The 18,377-nt window shown below is 40.7% G+C and overlaps 1 protein-coding gene across 6 annotated transcripts in view; it reads left to right on the forward strand.

The window, feature by feature from the left end:
• Window positions 1-18,377, forward strand: part of letm1 (leucine zipper-EF-hand containing transmembrane protein 1) — a 31,752-nt gene that overhangs the window by 1,434 nt on the left and 11,941 nt on the right. Inside the window, exons 2-15 of one of the 6 annotated variants that reach the window (XM_085256349.1) lie at window positions 3,811-3,868; window positions 4,098-4,587; window positions 8,600-8,743; window positions 9,500-9,637; window positions 9,941-10,144; window positions 10,272-10,391; window positions 10,564-10,695; window positions 10,814-10,972; window positions 11,409-11,537; window positions 11,850-11,882; window positions 12,786-12,920; window positions 13,110-13,303; window positions 15,441-15,473; window positions 16,050-16,206. In XM_085256349.1, the coding sequence (XP_085112475.1) occupies window positions 3,811-3,868; window positions 4,098-4,587; window positions 8,600-8,743; window positions 9,500-9,637; window positions 9,941-10,144; window positions 10,272-10,391; window positions 10,564-10,695; window positions 10,814-10,972; window positions 11,409-11,537; window positions 11,850-11,882; window positions 12,786-12,920; window positions 13,110-13,303; window positions 15,441-15,473; window positions 16,050-16,206 (2,126 nt within the window). The remainder of the gene's footprint in view (window positions 1-3,810; window positions 3,869-4,097; window positions 4,588-8,599; window positions 8,744-9,499; window positions 9,638-9,940; window positions 10,145-10,271; window positions 10,392-10,563; window positions 10,696-10,813; window positions 10,973-11,408; window positions 11,538-11,849; window positions 11,883-12,785; window positions 12,921-13,109; window positions 13,304-15,440; window positions 15,474-16,049; window positions 16,207-18,377) is intronic. The other 5 variants (XM_085256350.1, XM_085256352.1, XM_085256351.1 and 2 more) reach the window with 5 other exon arrangements.

Consider the following 18,377-nt stretch of genomic DNA (forward strand, 5'->3'; position numbering starts at 1 on the left):
CAAGAGGCAGACTGGTGGACACAAGTGAACTTTTGACCTTTTAGTAGTAGCAACAACCTTCCTGTAGTTGGTGTTTCAGTTCATCAGCGTTTCTGGGATTTCTTGATTCAACTGCGAAATGTTGGCATTTGTCAATGTTTTGTCTGGTATTTCCAGGGAGCGTGGTCTCTGGTTTGTTGTAGAATAATAATCAGGTCCTAAAGCATTTTTTAAAGAAAGTTTGCAAAGAGATATCTGCAGAGAGCACAGTGGACCGTCTGCTGCTGCAGTTTTAATCTCACATCCTCAAATCGCAGATGTTTCTAGCATACTGGTTTACTTCCTTTTCCCAGCCTGTGCTCTGTGATTCTAAACGTATTCAACAAAGACATGAAAAGTGCACCAATTAGTGTACTGAGACTTAGTCACATAGATGCTTCTAAAATAAGATATTTCATCTCACAAGTTTATAAATTAAAGAAATTCAATGTAATGAAATCGCTCTTAGGACTAATATAATATTAAAGGAATCATAGCAGCTGATATGTCTGTGTGCTTGTGGCTTTAAAGTTAATAGGTGTACCACAGCAGGCATTAGAGATGTTACAGGTTTATGCTACAGAATCAATATCATGTCTGAAGTTAAGGTGATGTTTTTTCTCATTGCACTGAGCCTGGGGGTATAAATAGATGAGAGGGTCATAATGGGGATTTGCCTGTCTGCGGTGGACTGACTGAGACTGTGCTCTTGGCTTTAGGCCCAGATTATCAGATAAATTGCTTTCCATGAAGAAAGGTCAGTGCCTTTTATAACCTCACCTGAGACAACTGATATTCCTGTCTAATCATGTGTGAAAATGAGTACAGGAGTATTCATGTAGTATGGTTGAATCTACGTATTAATAAGTAGAGTTCTGAAAATCTTTCAAGTTTAAGATCTGTAATAATAGTGACCTGGAGCTGCAGATTGAGCTTTCTGTCGTGCTGTGATGGCTGAGCATTAGGGGTGGGGGAAAAAATCGATACTGTGTAGTATCGTGATATTTTGTTTGCTAATAATGTATCGATACAAGGACAGCAGAAATCGATATTTTGTTACAAAAAAAGTTTTTGTGGACTGGAACTCTCTGACTTCAGAGCATGTTGATCAGCTCCTTTTTCTGAGCAAGAATCCTGACATTCCTTCACTGTCCAAATGTGTTTAACTTGTTTTTTGGCAGCAATAAACATGACAGTTTACTTATTTTAATTTAAGACATGTTTTATTTTAATTAAGTTTAAAACTTTTTTATTTAATGTAAAATTATATTTTGTTTTAATTTACTTTCAAATTCTTCAGTTGCTGAATGGGCTGCATAGTTTTCATAAATTGCATAGTTCAGAATAGCTATAATTGTACCAGATGGTTGCATTCAGTTAAGTTGGACTAGACTGTAATACAAACTGTTCAGTTTGTCAACAATAAAACTGACTGAAATGAGAGAAAGACTGAGTGCGAGGCTTTGATATTAGATAAAATGAATATTGATAAAGTTTACCTTTATGTACAGAATCTGAATATCGCAAAATATTTAAAAAAAAAATTGCAATAATATCGTATCGTGCGTTAAGTATTGTGATAATATCGTATCGTGGGATGTATGGTGATCCCCACCTCTACTGAGCATTGACCAGCCTGCAGTCCTTTGTGACCGTCATAGACAAACATAGTGAGGTACACGTACACTGTTATTGATTTACACATTTACACAATGCCAGTGTTCATTATCTCTGCACTAGCATTCACTGTGATTGAATATTTACATTTTTGTGGGTACTGTATAATCAGAGGGTCGAGCATTTCAACTCTATGTTTCAAACTTCGGTTTTGTTTGCACACAGTCTGCTGTCGCTCTAAAGAACGACAGCAGACTCCTGTTTTCTAAATGTGCATTAAGAATTAGTTTAAGATTTGTTGGAGCATGGATCTTGCAGTTCTTCACAGCAGTTGTTGGATTGGTTGTCTCAGCAACATGTGCATAAAGTCTAACCTACTTGGGGGGGCCGGTGTATTCAGTGTAAACAAAATTAGATGGATGGACTTAAACAGTGTTGACTAACCATGGCTGTGGCCTTTTGGTGGGGGGAACCGGTTGGGATTGGTGCAATTTGTTTCTCTCTTGCTGCGCTTGTGTTGCTTCTATAGGATCTCTGTAAAGTTCTTATATGTGTGAAAAGCTTTGTGGCTTCCCATTTGTCATCACTCCAATCAGAGTTTCTGGTCATGGTTTCTGGTATCGATATATTTGTTAATTCGCTAATTATCCTTTGGCTTTGAAGCTGAATGAGCCGGATCAATGTGGCCAGGATTAGTCTCTAAGCATCGTCCTTGAGGCGGTGATGTAAATCTTCTTATAGTTTCCCTGATTTTTCTTTTCGGACGATCCAGTTGGTAAACCAGTCAACCAATCAGTTGGCCTCACACCTTTTGATTGAACAAATCAATATTCAATATATTGTTATTCCCAGGTTATGGTTTCATGATTGGTTACTTTAGTGTAACATGTCCTAACTTCACCATATTCTATTCATTTTAACTAACAGCCCAGGCTTAATGAAGGTTTATTCCTACAGTTAATGCAGGAAAGCTTCTATCAGCAGTTTTCTTACTTCTGCTTTAATAAGGATTTTACAGTATGCAGCTATGCAACTGTCTGCGATCACATCACCACAAAAACAAAAATGAAAGGAAAAAGCAAATTATCTGAGAGTACACAATTTCATATCGTCATCATAAGAGAAACCTGGAATAGAAAGCTCTGTTTGTCTTTTTATTTCTTTCAACTAATTTTTGGAGAATGAATTTCATTGTATTTGCAGTGTTTGAATGCGAAACCAAAACCATAAAACCCCCAGGGGGATTCGAACACGGAAAAGACAGCAGTGCTGTGTAGCCTGGGGACATGCTGGAGAGTTGAGTTGTCCACTGTATTTCCAGGGTTTTCTCTCTGTGCTACTGTAGATGACCGCTAAGCCACAAAGGTGAAACTGTTCCAGTAAACTCTGTCCTCCTGGCTGCAGGCCACAGCCTCATGTTCAGCTGGGCCATGCTGGGCTCACTCCAGCCGGCCATGTGAGAGCTAGAAAAGGGGCGTGACCGAGCCCTCGGCTCTGGTGTGATTGGTTAGAAGTGTCTCACCACTCCACCTTCTAGCTGCATGCATATCACTGTAGTGGTCTGTGAACCCTGCTGTGGGCCTCGCTGAGGGTGTGAATAATTAGCCACCCAAGAAAGATCAGTGGAAAGATATTTACAGAAGACTGAGCGACTTCAAGGCGGTTCTGTACAGACAAATACATAAGAGCAGAATATTTAAAAACAAAACAAAACAAAACGTGGCCATAGCAAAAACTAACTTTTTATGTATATACTAAAGCGTCCCCCCAAAATAATAAAAGGGCAACCTCAAGGTGAATTGACTTTTATGGGTATTCCTGAACAGGTGATTGCAAAGGACACAAAGTTTGATGATTGATGTTATTGCATGACTAGTTTTAAGCACAGTGTGTTTTTGCTAGTATGATTATCAGTTTATTAAGAAAATCTGCATAAATGCGTTGGAGCTGCAGATAACTGCCGATGAGCAGGTGCTGATTTGCTTCTGGGACGTTCATAAAACCAATATACACTGTGTGTGTGTGTGTGTGTGTGTGTGTGTGTGTGTGTGTGTGTGTGTGTGTGTGTGTGTGTGTGTGTGTGTGTGTGTGTGTGTGTGTCCGTCCGTCCGTCCGAAGGCTTTTTTTCCCCCCAAGGACACACCTGCTTTATTCGTATTTTCTTCTTTCTTACAGGGAAATTACAAGAGGGTTCCTATTTCAGCTGCACAGCCTTCACACTTTCCAGTCAAAAGTAAGGCAATTAAACCAAATGATCCAAAATGTGTTGTATGATATGCAAATTAAGATCTATCAGCATGTTCAGGTGAAATTCTATTTTAATTTTGTTTTTTTGTGCCTCCCTGTAAATTACACTCTATTCCTTTTTTATAGGAAGTCATCCATTTCAAATGCTGCTTTATATTTTGTCCAAGACTTGATATAAACTTTGGGTCCTGAAACTCTTTGCTCTGTGTCCTCAGACCTGATGGGCTCCGACTCGGCAGCTTGGCTCAGGTCTCTTCGTTCGGTCCTTCCTTGCCCGTGTCAGATGAATTTGTGGGTCCCTGTCAGAGCTCAGACACACAGCGGTGTCTGAGCGCTTTTGCGTCGGGCGCTTCCTCTTCAATGTACCCTGCGGTCGGAGTGGGGCCCCAATGGACGATAGTACGACCGCGAGATATCTCTGGTGTCAGGTGGATACATACCACGAGGAGGAGATGGGATGACTCCAAGGTGGAGAAGTCGCTGCGTTCGTTAAAGGATAAGAAGAAGCTGGAGGAAGGAGGGCCGGTGTACAGCCCGACACTGGACGCAGAGCCTGTCCGAAGGACGCTCCGACAGCGGGTTGTAGATGAAATCAAGCACTACTACCATGGCTTCAGGCTGCTTTGGATCGATACCACCATTGCTGGGCGGATGTTCTGGAGGGTGCTGAACGGACATCCTCTGTCTCGCCGTGAGAGGAGACAGGTGAGTGTTGCACAGTGTGGCTGCAAGACATTGTCATTTCTGTAGAAGCTACATTGTGGAGAGATTGTTACTGCTTTGGGTGCTGCCAGGCTTTGTCTGCTGCAGGGTCTGGTGCCGGTTGGGGTTTACATTTTTAAATTAGACATTTTTTTTATGTATCTGTCCCGAATTACAGATCCTGATTTAGTTTAATGGTAAGAAAGGGCAGCAAACATTTAATCTTTAATAGTTTTTCAGGAATGAATGTTCTTTTAAAACCTTGCAAAAGATTTCAGTGTGATCATTGGAAATAGTTTGAAAGTGGGCTCACTGACCTTTTTTTTTTTTTTTTTTTTTTTCTTTTTCTTTTTCTTTTCTCAAACATTCACATAAAGCATGTAATTCTTTCGCGGTCATGCAGAAATGTAAAAACCTGCTGATTTCTGCTGGAATGAGCAGATTTAATGCCTGGAATGTATGCCATATGTCACAGATATGAGAAGACATTACCAAATCTATAAAAGTGAAGTGAAGATTACATTTGTACTACACAGTCATACCAGAATCCCAGTGCAGGCTATACTTTGATTCAGTTAGTGAACAAAAATGTAGGTGAAAGGAAGGGTTTTCCCTGGTGATTGCTCTCTCTGTCTCTGCACTGGTAACACACACACACCTCTGTGTGTGTGTGGGCTGCTGCAGTTTAGTTTCCAGCCCCTGAGGGTAAATATTTAAGCCTAAGATCTTTTTAATTTATACCAAACTCAGAGTAGCACAAAAGTGTGTTTATTAAATGAAAAATTGTTTGTAGAAGCTACAAGATCCAGCATTTCCACATTGAAATATGCCTTCTTTCTGTAGCCCAGAGCAAGAATTAATGCCAACCTCCAGTCAGCAAACAGTTTCCTTTTTTCACCTGGAACAAGCTTTAGCTTGTCTTTAACACAGTAATGTCAGTTTCAAGAATGTGAATTGAGCCCACTAACACAGCTAATGTAAGCTTATTTAGATAATGCTAAAAAGAGGCTCGTGTTTTAAAGGTTTCTCCTGCCTCATGATCAGGTGTATCAGTAGTAACAGAGCTACAGAGCTCAGGATCATTAACAGCAGAATATGAAGAAGCGTTCAAACGTTGCTCAGTAACAAGTAAATGAAAGTTTTTAGTGCTTCCAGTGAAAGGAAACGATTCTTTTTCTAGTCCGGCTCAGAGTTTCCACTGAGGATAACCGACGTGAGTTTAAGAGATCAGCGATGACTGAGCACCGATTCAAGCCTGACAGCTCAGACATCTTGTTCTATACCGTTTTATCCATAGCCTCTCAATCCTAATGGGATCAATTATGGAAACGGGCCGCACGCTGTGTTTACTCATCAGGCGCCGGGCAGATTGTGCCTTTTCATTAAAGCTCTTCAGGAAGAAGCTTTACCTCGCGTACCAGATTCATCCCATCTCTGCACTCAGCCTACATCTCTCATTTTGTTGTGACTTTCACAACAAATCCCTAACGCAGCTGTTGTTGATAAATTCTGTGCAACAGGACATGGTATTAAAAATATGATAAATTCGATTATTTACACAGTTTTGTTTTAATACAGAATATATTCCAGTTATTAAAATGACTTCACGAGTATACTGCATGAGAAATGTAGGATTTGTGTGAAGTAATGCAAATATTTCTGATGAGACAAGCTGCTCGGAATCCACGGCAGCGCGATTCGCTGTCTGGACTGAGGCCCGGTTCGGTAATCTGCCAAAGGTTCTGGCACACACAGGTGTCATTTCAAGGAAGGTGGGCAGGTCAGCTCAGTTCACACTTATGTACTGTTACCTCCAATCCAGCAGCACAGGATGGTGCAGATTTAGGTGACATAATTGGCGAGTTGCAAATGCTTCTTAGTGACTAATTTAGACTTCTGCAGGGAATCTTTGTAGAGCAACGTAGCCTACGCAAGTGGCCGACGGCGACCCAGCTCTTTGTTGCGGTCAGGCAAACGTATTTTCTTCAGGTTTTTCCACTCTGTGTATTCCCTCACGTTCAGTTTGATAGCTTTGGCTATGTTCCCCCAGGAATTTGCTGACATCCATGAAATGTGGTGATTGTTATTCTCTCACTGATTAATTCAAAAACGGGAATCAAACGTAGGCCAATCACAAAAGTTGCGGCCTGTGTTATGAGATGTGTTGATACATTTCCAGGGAGGTGCACATCGGGTAACAGCAGAGGCTATGTGGCAGGGTATTAGAGGGGTTTGTGGTTACAACACACCTAGACATAGATTTGATACAAAGGTATTAACTGTGTGATGTAATGAGATCTTGTCTGGGAATCCTTCCATGTTCTTATTTTAATATGTGGCCAAATTCACATTTCACTCACTGCTTTATGTCCAACTTAAAAGAAACCCTTAAACTGATACTTGGGAATCTGCCATTATACATTTATTTTAATTTTGTTGAAAATTTTGTTGAAATTTTGTTGAAAATTCCCATTTAAAAAAACGAAATGACCCATTTGCCTTGTTACACTTGATTGTAAATTCAGATGAAACTGTGATTCAGATTCATTGTTATTTGATTATTCGTGTTAAAGCGTGCTGGAGAAAGTTATGGACATGCAGAGATTTTACAGCCGTCGCTGCAGAGTCATTTTACGACATGTTTCTCAATATCCACTTACACAGAAGTTCAGTAGGGTGTGTCATTCTGTGAAATGATGTGATGTAACCTGTTTTACAAAACTCTTAAGTGAAGACCAATCTTTTTTTTTTTTAAGTCGCTTCTTTAATATTCAAATTCAGAGATATGTATGCGTCATACACCATAACACTGAGCCCTACAGTATACACATTCATTAACTGACTTCATTGTGATTATGTTAAAGCAGCTGGGATATAAAGCCTCAGTGGAATGCTAATGGTCGCAGGTCAGTGCAGAGGATGACCGCAGCTTCCCCCCATTAAGCCCACACTATGACCCCATCTGCACCTTTTCAAATGGAGCAGGCTCCCTCAGAGTTCACGTCCCAAACCCGTCTACATGCCATTCATCTAACCTGGACTGGCTTTGCCTCCTTAATCTCCTCCTTTCATATTCCCTTACAATACCCAGGCCTCCCATTTAAGGCTCCCTCCATTTGAACGTGTCTCACCCCCTCCTCCCTTCTTTGATGTGGAACTCTGGGAGATGATATACATGTCAATGGGCCTGCAGACAAAGGCCTTTTCACTCGGGCTGGCCTAAATCCTTCACCCTACTGGCCCACTGACATGCAGGTGGGAAGAGCGGAGAAAGGAGGACTCGTGTTTTTGGCCTTTTCCCCTCTGTGCTGTTTCTGTAGACGGTTCGCTGGAATTGTGTCCTGGATGGTCAGCGAGCCACGTTTGGACAGCCGTACAATGAAGTCAGCCAGTGTTGGCCAAGTGCTTCTGTGCTCTCGGGATTGTTCGGGTCTGCGCTGAACAAATGTGCTTCCTGTTGGATCAAATGGACAGTTTTAGAGCCTTGTGAGGCCAAATGTTCCCTTTGCTCTATGGCTCCATGCAAATACTGTGTGAGTGGACGGGGGATGTATAGAGGTGGGCTTGAAAGTGCTGACTTTTGAAACTTATTAGAGGGGCGATTGTAAGGAGAGAATAAAAGATGAAATCAACATTTTCACACAGTTTGTGCATTGCTGCTGCCCTCTGCTGGTGGCAGATATGAACTACAATGGTGGGAATGAATGGCACTTTTTTTTCCTGTACCCTCCATGTTTTAAAAAAAAAAAGAAAAGAAAGAAAAATCTTTAAAAAATATGAGAACACTTTAAAAACACATCAAATCTCAATGGTAAAAAAATCATACATGCATCATTGCAGCAACACAAAATGATACTATGGGCTCCCACGTGGATCCTAATGAGACAACGGCTCTTTTGAAAATCCAAACGGGAGTGCTAACATAGATGCTCATAGTCTCACTTAAAGATTCCATCAGTTTACACAGATCTGTCCCATTTGCTGATATTATTTCCTTTTTTAAATTTCCTTTCAGTTTCTCAGAACATGTGCTGATGTCTTCAGACTTCTTCCTTTCCTGGTGTTTATCATCGTTCCCTTCATGGAGTTCCTGCTTCCTGTAGCTCTGAAACTCTTCCCCAACATGCTGCCGTCCACCTTTGAGACACAGACAAAGAAGGTAAGTAGAAATGGGTGGTTGATTATTTATTTATTGTATTTATTTTTAGCTCCACGATGCTGGGTTTGCTAAATATTGTGATTGGAACTGTATGTCATATGTAGTTGTATTATTCAGGAATATTATACATGTACTTAAGTTGTTATTTAGATGGTTATCTAATCTAGACTATGACAGTAACAGTCTTAAATAGCCCTATATGACATTTTTATCACTTTGACCAATCTGTTGAGCTTGACCAGGTCTTGACTTGATATTTTAAGTCTTTATAAAGTAGTTTCTATATGTTGGCAATAGAAACCACTGGTAAGGATCACAGTGTCTAAGTTATGAGACAATTTTCCCCTAATAAATCATTAGTTGACAGTGAACACCTGGGTGGATGTGAGCTACCTCTACAAAGTTTTATCACAATCCATTCAAAACTTTTCAAGCTTGTTCACAGACGGTAAAACCCACACTTACAAAAACATGACCTCCTTGGTGGAGGTAACCTGCGTTCTGTCCTGTGTGATAAAGAAAACTTTTCTTTTAGAAGCTGGTTCCAGTCATCAAAATTGTATTTGACAAAAAAACGTTTGAAACAGTTTGTCTGCTGTGGATTCAACTATCCGTTCCAGCCTTGAACGCAAGCGGACTGTAGAGATTCAGACTGTGTTGGTCCTCATATGTCTCACCATCAGTGCTAACATCATTTGAGTGGGATTTACTGTAGTGCTTTTAAGCAAACTGAATTTGTAACCTCTTGCTTTTTAGGAGGAGAGGTTGAAAAAGGAGCTGAGGGTCAAACTGGAGATGGCCAAGTTCTTGCAGGACACCATTGAGGAGATCGCTCTGAGGAATAAGGCAGCAAAAGGCGACGTGACGGAGGAATTCTCCACCTTCTTCCAAAAGGTCTGCTTTCTAACACCGAGCAGTGTGAAATGAGGAGAATAAAAAGCTCATTGCTGCTCTCTGGTGGTGAAAATATTAATTTATTTTTATTTAAAACAGAGTTGTGACCAGTTGATTACCATTAAGAGCGTTTATAGTGGAAATTTAAGTATTTCTTCCGTATTTTCTTGTTACTACATGCTTTCACTGACTATATTCATTTCATGGATTATTCTTTGCACGGGAGAACAGCAGTACATCTTTTGCATGTAAACCTGGTCTCATTTAAACTTTTTACAAGCCCTGATCTTCTCATTACTATAGATCCGGGACTCTGGGGAGCGTCCCAGTAATGAGCAGATCATAAAGTTCTCCAAACTGTTTGAGGACGAGCTGACGCTGGACAACCTGACTCGACCTCAGCTCGTGGCGCTCTGTCGTCTCCTGGAGCTCCAGTCAATTGGGACCAACAACTTCCTCCGCTTCCAGCTCATTATGAAGCTGAGGGCCATCCGCGCAGATGACAAGGTACGAATCTCTGTGGTTAAAAGGAAAAATAAACCTGTTGTTTTATGTCTGAGCACACGGCAGCACCCGGGTGAATGCAGCGACACTGGCCGCTGACTCTGTGTGACCTCTTCTCTGTGTTTATCAGCTGATAGCAGAGGAGGGGGTGGAAAGCCTGAATGTGAACGAAGTGCAGGCAGCGTGTCGTGTCAGAGGGATGAGATCTCTGGGAGTCACAGAAGAACGACTAAGAGAACAACTCGGCCAGGTAACGACAACAGCAGACAGATGGGGGCATTTTTCATTATTCACTGTAAAAATAAAGTAGAGGTTTGACCGTCTGGAGACTTCAGGAATGGCATCAGGGGTGAAACTCTTAAGATGTATGTTTGAGTGCATATTTGTAATAACCTCTGTAATGTTGTGTTTGACTCTGGTAGTGGTTGGAGCTGCATCTCAACCAGCAGATCCCCACCTCTCTGCTGCTTTTGTCTCGAGCCATGTACCTCCCAGATACCCTGTCTCCTGCAGACCAGCTGAAAACCACGCTGCAAACACTTCCTGAAATGGTGGTATGTAAACAGTACAGAGCTGGGATATAAAGTTGCAGGCAGTACTTTAAGCTCAACACGCAGCCTCGGTCAATACTGGAATACAGGCGAATATCCTGCCCTCTGCTTGCTTTTCCAGACCAAAGAGGCCCAGTTAATGGCGGCGGAGTTGGAGCTCTCCAAAGTGGATAACAAGACCAAACTGGAGACCATGCTTCAGGAGGAGGCAGCCATACGGCAGGACAACAAGGACCGAGAGATGGAGAGGCTGGCTGATGCTGCAGAGAAGGCTGCCAGGGTACTGACTCTGTATGATGTCTGTTCAGTGTTTAGGCCAGGTGCTATTTAAGTCTTTGATACCAGTGCCAACAAACTGACAGACTTTATGAGCCAGTTTAAGATAAAGTTATTATTACCAAAAGACCTTAAAAGAGTCTGACCAAGCCTTAGAGGCCATGCTTTTGCTACACAGTCGTGAGTTTTCAGGTAGAATGATGTGCTCTTTGTTTTTCATTGAAGCTTCAGCTTAGAGAAATCAAAAGGTTTCTGTAATATTCCACATGATTGGATTAACTCTAAATCTGCAACTTTCTCACAAGAAAAACTAACTGCCTAACCCTAACTACTGCAACAAGGACACATCTCCCTTAAAGCTGAAGGCTTCCTGCAGTCGTTTGCAGTGTTGTTTCTGTAGGTGTTGCTATAGGGTTTGAACCATGCTCTGTTTTCTGCAGGAGGGTGAACCAGAGCTTCAAGCAGAGAGGATGAAGCGCAGTGAGGCCGAGCCAGCTTCATCTAAAGCCGAAAAGGCAGCCGATTCAGAGACACTGAAGGACACCGCACCCATTATAGAGGGACTCAAGGTAAAGTTAGTAATAGATGATAACATTTATTTTATTTATTCTGTTACATGTTTAATATTTTTATGCATTTATATAATATTTGACTTAAAGTCAGAATTCTAATAAAGCTTTTCAGTTTAACCCTCTAAACCTGCCTCATGTGCTGCACACATCCAGTTTTCTACTACACGTAATATCATGTTGTATAGTTTCCTTTACCTGGAGCTTTAATTTCAGACAACAGAAGAGATTTGCATTGATTGTATCATATCCTGATGTTGTTGTTGTTTTTTTCACTCACTTGTTGCTGCCTTTTCATTCTGTACCATGCAGTTTGAGCAGTGGCAGAGGTTTCTGCGTTTCCAGGTTGGCTTTATTAACACCTCCTCCCAAATGATCCCTGATACTTGTTCTATCCCTGAACCTATGGTGTCTGGTCTTCCTCTGAGCAGATCCAGATGTGGGTTAAACAGCACTAGCATGTTTTTTCCCCAAGACTGAGAACATAATCAGAGTTAGAGGAAGTACTGTCCATATTCACGACAACATTGATGCTGACATAAACCAGTAACTGCTTAGTGCTTGCAGATGAGAGCAACAACAGTGTAGCGAGGGCAGGTTCAGCTTTGGGATGAAAATCGTACAGATTCCAGTTTCAGACCTGTTATAAAGACTCGGAGGAAGTTGTATTTTCTGAATGTGAAATTTATTTTTTCTTTTCTTTTAAAAAAAAATTTAAAACAGCAAATACAAACGTCCATATATTTAGGCCAAATTGCGCTAATAACCTGTGGTGAGTATTTGTCTGCACTTTCTAACTTATAAAAATTCCCACTCATTACTTTTATTTTTGAAATTTCTTAAAGAGATGCTGTTTGGCCCACGTCTACACGGACCTCCCCTCGTCAGTCCTTCAAGCCGTGTAACATTTCCATCCTTAACTAAAAACCTTTGTAGTGCCACAGTTGTTTTTTTATGTGGAGTATCCCACTATGCCTGCCAGTTTCCCTCTTTTACCACTTATATTTAGTTGTTTTAGGGTTTGTTTTGTATCAAATCCACATGTTATACGTGCTAAGTGAAGACAGTGTTTGACCTGGTTCATGTAGTGGTATACACCCATCTTGCTCCCATCTACCACGTGGCTGTGGTAATAATTCACAATCTAAAAAAGTAACTTTTTTGTGAACTTCAGATTAGGTTGTCTTGATTTAAAAGAACATATGTTTATATTTTCTTCTTTTCTTTTTTTTTTTCAATAACTTCCAGGCAGAGGAGATCACCAAGGAAGAGATTGACCTGCTGAGTGATGCCTGCTCAAAGCTGAAGGAGCAGAAGAAACTGCTGACTCTGGAGAAAGAGGAGCTGGAAGAGCTGAAGGATGATGTCCAGGAGTACAATGAGGTGCCTTCTTTTGGCTTCAATGGACAAATTTAATGATTTATTGCCAATCAGGCCTAATTTTTTTTAAGCAGTTTTACCTCAAAATGGAGTATTAATTTGTAATGCTCCAACTTCTTTGGCTTGTTTTATGTGGTTGTTTCGGCGTTTTTTTTGTGTGTGCAAAATTTGCATCTGTGCCCTGTTTTCCAGGATCTGGAGGAGATAAAAAAGGAGCTCTCCAAGACTGGTCAGGAGAAGGCCATAGAGGAGTCAAAGGCCAGCCAGCGGCTTTCTAAGAGGGTGAACCGTATGATCGGTCGCATTGACAAGATCATCCTGGAGCTGGAGAAGGACAAGGTCATCCTGGATGGACAGATGGACAGTGGATCCACCCCACCTGTTGGGTAAGAAAACAGCAGCCATAACAGCTTCAGTGAGAGAAGCTGCCGTATAGCATTAGACAGAATTGGATCTGTCACGTGTAACTGCTTTCACTGGGGGACTCTTTGATTTCAGGGAACTTGGCGTCATGATAGTTTTGCCCTGCAGATGAATAATTCAACATCTAAGAAATTTATTTACCTGCTTTGTTACTAAGCACCCATTTTAAATTCCGGCTTAATGCCGAAGTTCAAAATAACAATTTTACTAATGACTAATACTTATGTTTTTTCAGTTTATTTATTTTGTTTCTATAATTGTTTTTCATTTTGGTGTCTTATTGTGCAGAACGCTCCCTCAGTCTTGTCCTCAGACGCCTCTACATGCTTTTACATGGTGGGCCACATACAGCCCACTTTGATCTTGATCCACGGTGTCTATTTTTTATTTTTTGTTACAGTAAACTCACTGTAAAAATCCAAAATTTCTATAGTACATAGTGAAAATGGTAACTTTGTGTCATTTCATGTTCATCTATCTCTGATTTACTGTAGTGTAGTATGAATGGCAGGGGGCGTGGTCTATATTAGTAGAAAATGCCGCAAAACTTGTGAAAATACAGTTAAACGTCCAAAATTTACCCCTCCCTTCACATTTTCCAGAGACCAGGGCCAGATTGGCGTCTTTGGTGGGCCGATTACATTTGACACCCTTGCTCTACATCATTAGTTCAGCCAGTATAGACTGGCAGCTGTGACACTTGCGTCAAATAACAACCATCCTGTTCCCTTTGACACATTTTGTCTTTCATTCAAATTCTTCTTGCTAACCTGAGTGCTAGCTTAATGCGCTACCTGAGTAAGCTAACACCTTGGTCACTGGCTCACATCTTCCTAACAGACTAGACTTTGCCATAGAGTTAGGCTTTGGAGCGTGTTAGCTGCCACCTCGTACCTAGCACAATAGCTAGCTGGCCAAGCTAATTGCATTATTGCCACATGGCTCAGTAGCATAAGCGCTAACCACTACACTAGCCAGATCACTCTAGCTCTCACCACAGCTGCCTGACCCAGTTTATCTATTTTAGGTTGCTCAGGTAGGCTGAATGAATGAGAAATGATTTAATTTGTTTTTAAAAAAGAGGGCTGCCCCTGCTGGAGTGTTGATAGAAGCTTCTAAGGACAATGCTGACCGAGCGTTCCCCACAGTGAGACACCTCAATCGTATTAACAGCCAACCGGGCTTATGAAATGAATAACTTTAAGTTATTTATTCCCACTTGTGGTTTGGTTAAACAGATAAATCATAGTAAAATGTTATTTTACCATTCTATAGAAAGACTATAAGTCTTTCAGCTCTTCATCACTCTTTGAATATTTTATATTCAGAGCAAACAAAAGCTCTTGATACAACACAAAGATTGGCTACTGACATCTGTATCTATCCTTTTATATGCAAAATATCAGTTAGCGAGGCTAAAGTGATCAATGTGCTCCAACTGCTGTTGAACTAGACCGCTCTGATGGTTTTGCAGCTGCGTGTGTGTGCTAGTCTGTAAAAGCCATGAAGCTTTTGAAAGTGAAGGATCCACAAGCAACCTTTTAATGAAGAGCGCCGTTCGCGTTGGCTTGTGACTGCATAGACAGACTCACTGTTAGCATATATCTGATGGGATAGAGTACATCTTTCCTGTTTGTAAAAGTTAAACAAGTTGATTTTAGTAGAGTCCGCATCAGTTAAATCAAGCTAAACAAATTAAGCTGCACAGTCTGGCCTTTAGTACTTTGATCTTCTTCAGATTACATTTCCTTGATTTTTAAAGCAACACTTGTAACATGTTTATACTTTATATCAGCAGGTAAACACAATGACAACAGGATGAAAACATCAAAATGTTGCTTATGGATCATTGACCCAAATGCTTCATGACATGTATCAGTGTATCTAACATAGCTTGTCTTTGTAATTGATAACTTTATCATCTTCATTGTCATCATCACCATCTTCATCATCATCATCATTAGTGTTACTGTAAAATGGTGGTGGAGATAACAAAGGGAACAAAAGGTTTCCCCCCCTCAAAAGTGAATAATACCCTTTTAATGTCGTTTTCAGTAGTTTTGACTAAATTGAGTCCCTAATTCATTTGAAATTTTACAGATTATTCTTTGCTAAATATAGCGGTGCCAAGAGGTAAGCAAAACTGGGGTAAACCGCCATTTGCTTGCTTGTAACATGCTAGCATGGTTTTTCAGATGCTGAAACGGTGCAATAAAGGATCAAACACTGCTCTCATCTTATTCTCAGCTTCCATTTCTGCTCGCTACATGTGGTTGCTGTGCTTCAGACGTGCTAAATGTTGTTTTTTTTTTGTTTTCTTTTTTAACCTATTTAATGAATTAAATCACATTTAATTAAAATAAAATGATTGGAAATGTTTGATGTTTGTTCAGACTGTACGAAAGTCTCCGAAATCTTAAAAAAAAGGATGTATTGGACATTATTTGGCATGTAAGCTTCTGTTTCTATCATAGGGCAGCTTAAAGAAATTAGTTTAAAACAAATATGCTGCATTCAGCATGAATAAATGCGTTTAACTAAATCAAATTCAATTAATCCTGCCGTTATGACAAATTGCACCAAATTTTTTTGATTGGTGTGTTTTTTTTTTGCTGATTTTTTGGGAACCTTGAATGCAGCATGTTGACCCTAGACTTCTCCACCACATTTTACGTCCCGTCAAACCTGGTAACCGTTTCCTGTATACAGTCTGTTCTATACCTTTAGGGAGAACCTGGTCAGCATCGACGAGCTCATCAACATCATGCGACAGATCCAGAACATTCCCGAGCACAAGCTGCAGAGCATCGCCGAGGCTCTCGACGACAACAAGGACGGGAAGATTGACATCGACGACGTCATCAAAGTGAGTTGATCTGCTATGAGGAACATTGTTAGGGATGGGAAATGATAAGAATTTAGCAATTTCGATTTCATTATCAATATCATATCAATAATATTACATACATGCAAAATGCTGAGTGCTCAAATGTTTGTGCATGTTGGAGGTATGTCCCGTCTTTGTTGTGATCAGTGTTCATTACTCAAAAAGTAATTATTGCACAGAACACTTTTCTTTAAAGTAATGCAGTACGATACTGAACCACACCCAGGTTAAAGACACTCGTTACGTTCATGTCATGTTACTCTGTAAAATGATCTGAAACTGTCTCATAATTACTATTTAACAATATAAGCCTGCAGGCTAGAGTTCCAGATCCTAGTATAAACACAAAGCCAACAACACAAATACAAGATTAAAACCAACACAAAGAGACTTTAAAGCGATCGTCACGGTGATTCTACTGTAGACACATGAACAGGTAGAAACGGAGACTGCAGCCTGAATGCTCATCACTTTGTTACCTGTTGAAGTTCAGCAGCGGCTGATTTCACTTATTCATATAGCACATTTAAAAACAGAAAGTTTGCCCAAAGTGCTGTACAGAAACAAAGGGGTAAGAAAACAAGATAAAAAAAACACTGACACTCACATAAATGCATAATAAACATATCAACTCACACCAGTCTAAACGCTATAGAAAAAAGGTGAGTTTTCAAAATTTAAAAACAGGAAGCAAAGATGCCGGTCTAATATTTAAAGGCAGCGTATTCTAAAGTTTTGGAGCCATAATTGAAAAGGCTCGTTCTCCTCCATGTTTTAGCCTAGATTTTGGGACAACCAACAGCAGCTGGTCGGCTGACCTAAGGGTCCGGGAATATAAGGCTGAAGTAACTGGGAAAGGTATGGGGGGAGCAAGACCATTTATAAACCAGCGTTAGGAATTAATTCTGTCATGAACAGGAAGCCAGTGGAGAGAGGACAGTTCATGCCAGTTAAGAGGCGGGCAGCAGCATTTTGAACTGAAGACGTGCAAGAGATCCTTGGCTGACTCCAATATACAGTGCTTACAGTAGTCGAGCCGAGTTGAAATAAAAGCATGTGTTGGTAAAGTTGGTCCAACACTTTCTAATCATACAGGAGCAGTTTGTTGACAAACTGCATTTTTCAGCATTATCTAACACAGTGTAAGAACAACTGTACAGTACTCTGTTTTGGTAACTATTGTCCAGGATGTAAATATGTAAAAATTTTGTGTGTTTCTGTTCTGTGTCCTGTTTTTTGTTTTGTTTTTTTTCCTGCTGTTACAACCAAATTTCCCCATGTGGGACAATTAAAGGATTCTATTCTATTCCAAGCTAAATTGCTAAGAGATTATTGAATTAGCATTTTGGATCCATGGCCAGGTACAGTGGGGCAAAAAAGTATTTAGTCAGCCACCGATTGTGCAAGTTCCCCCACCTAAAATGATGACAGAGGTCAGTAATTTGCACCAGAGGTACACTTCAACTGTGAGAGACAGAATGTGAAAAAAAAAATCCATGAATCCACATGGTAGGATTTGTAAAGAATTTATTCGTAAATCAGGGTGGAAAATAAGTATTTGGTCAATAACAAAAATACAACTCAATACTTTGTAACATAACCTTTGTTGGCAATAACAGAGGTCAAACGTTTACTATAGGTCTTTACCAGGTTTGCACACACAGTAGCTGGTATTTTGGCCCATTCCTCCATGCAGATCTTCTCGAGAGCAGTGATGTTTTGGGGCTGTCGCCGAGCAACACGGACTTTCAACTCCCGCCACAGATTTTCTATGGGGTTGAGGTCTGGAGACTGGCTAGGCCACTCCAGGACTTTCAAATGCTTCTTACGGAGCCACTCCTTTGTTGCCCGGGCGGTGTGTTTTGGATCATTGTCATGTTGGAAGACCCAGCCTCGTTTCATCTTCAAAGTTCTCACTGATGGAAGGAGGTTTTGGCTCAAAATCTCACGATACATGGCCCCATTCATTCTGTCCTTAACACGGATCAGTCGTCCTGTCCCCTTGGCAGAAAAACAGCCCCATAGCATGATGTTTCCACCCCCATGCTTCACAGTAGGTATGGTGTTCTTGGGATGCAACTCAGTATTCTTCGTCCTCCAAACACGACGAGTTGAGTTTATACCAAAAAGTTCTACTTTGGTTTCATCTG

Source organism: Mchenga conophoros, linkage group LG19 (assembly GCF_057382185.1).
Source record: "Mchenga conophoros isolate Kocher_MC1m ecotype Shallow Benthic linkage group LG19, M_conophoros_male_GT1.1, whole genome shotgun sequence".
NCBI classification, from domain to species: Eukaryota; Metazoa; Chordata; class Actinopteri; order Cichliformes; family Cichlidae; genus Mchenga; species Mchenga conophoros.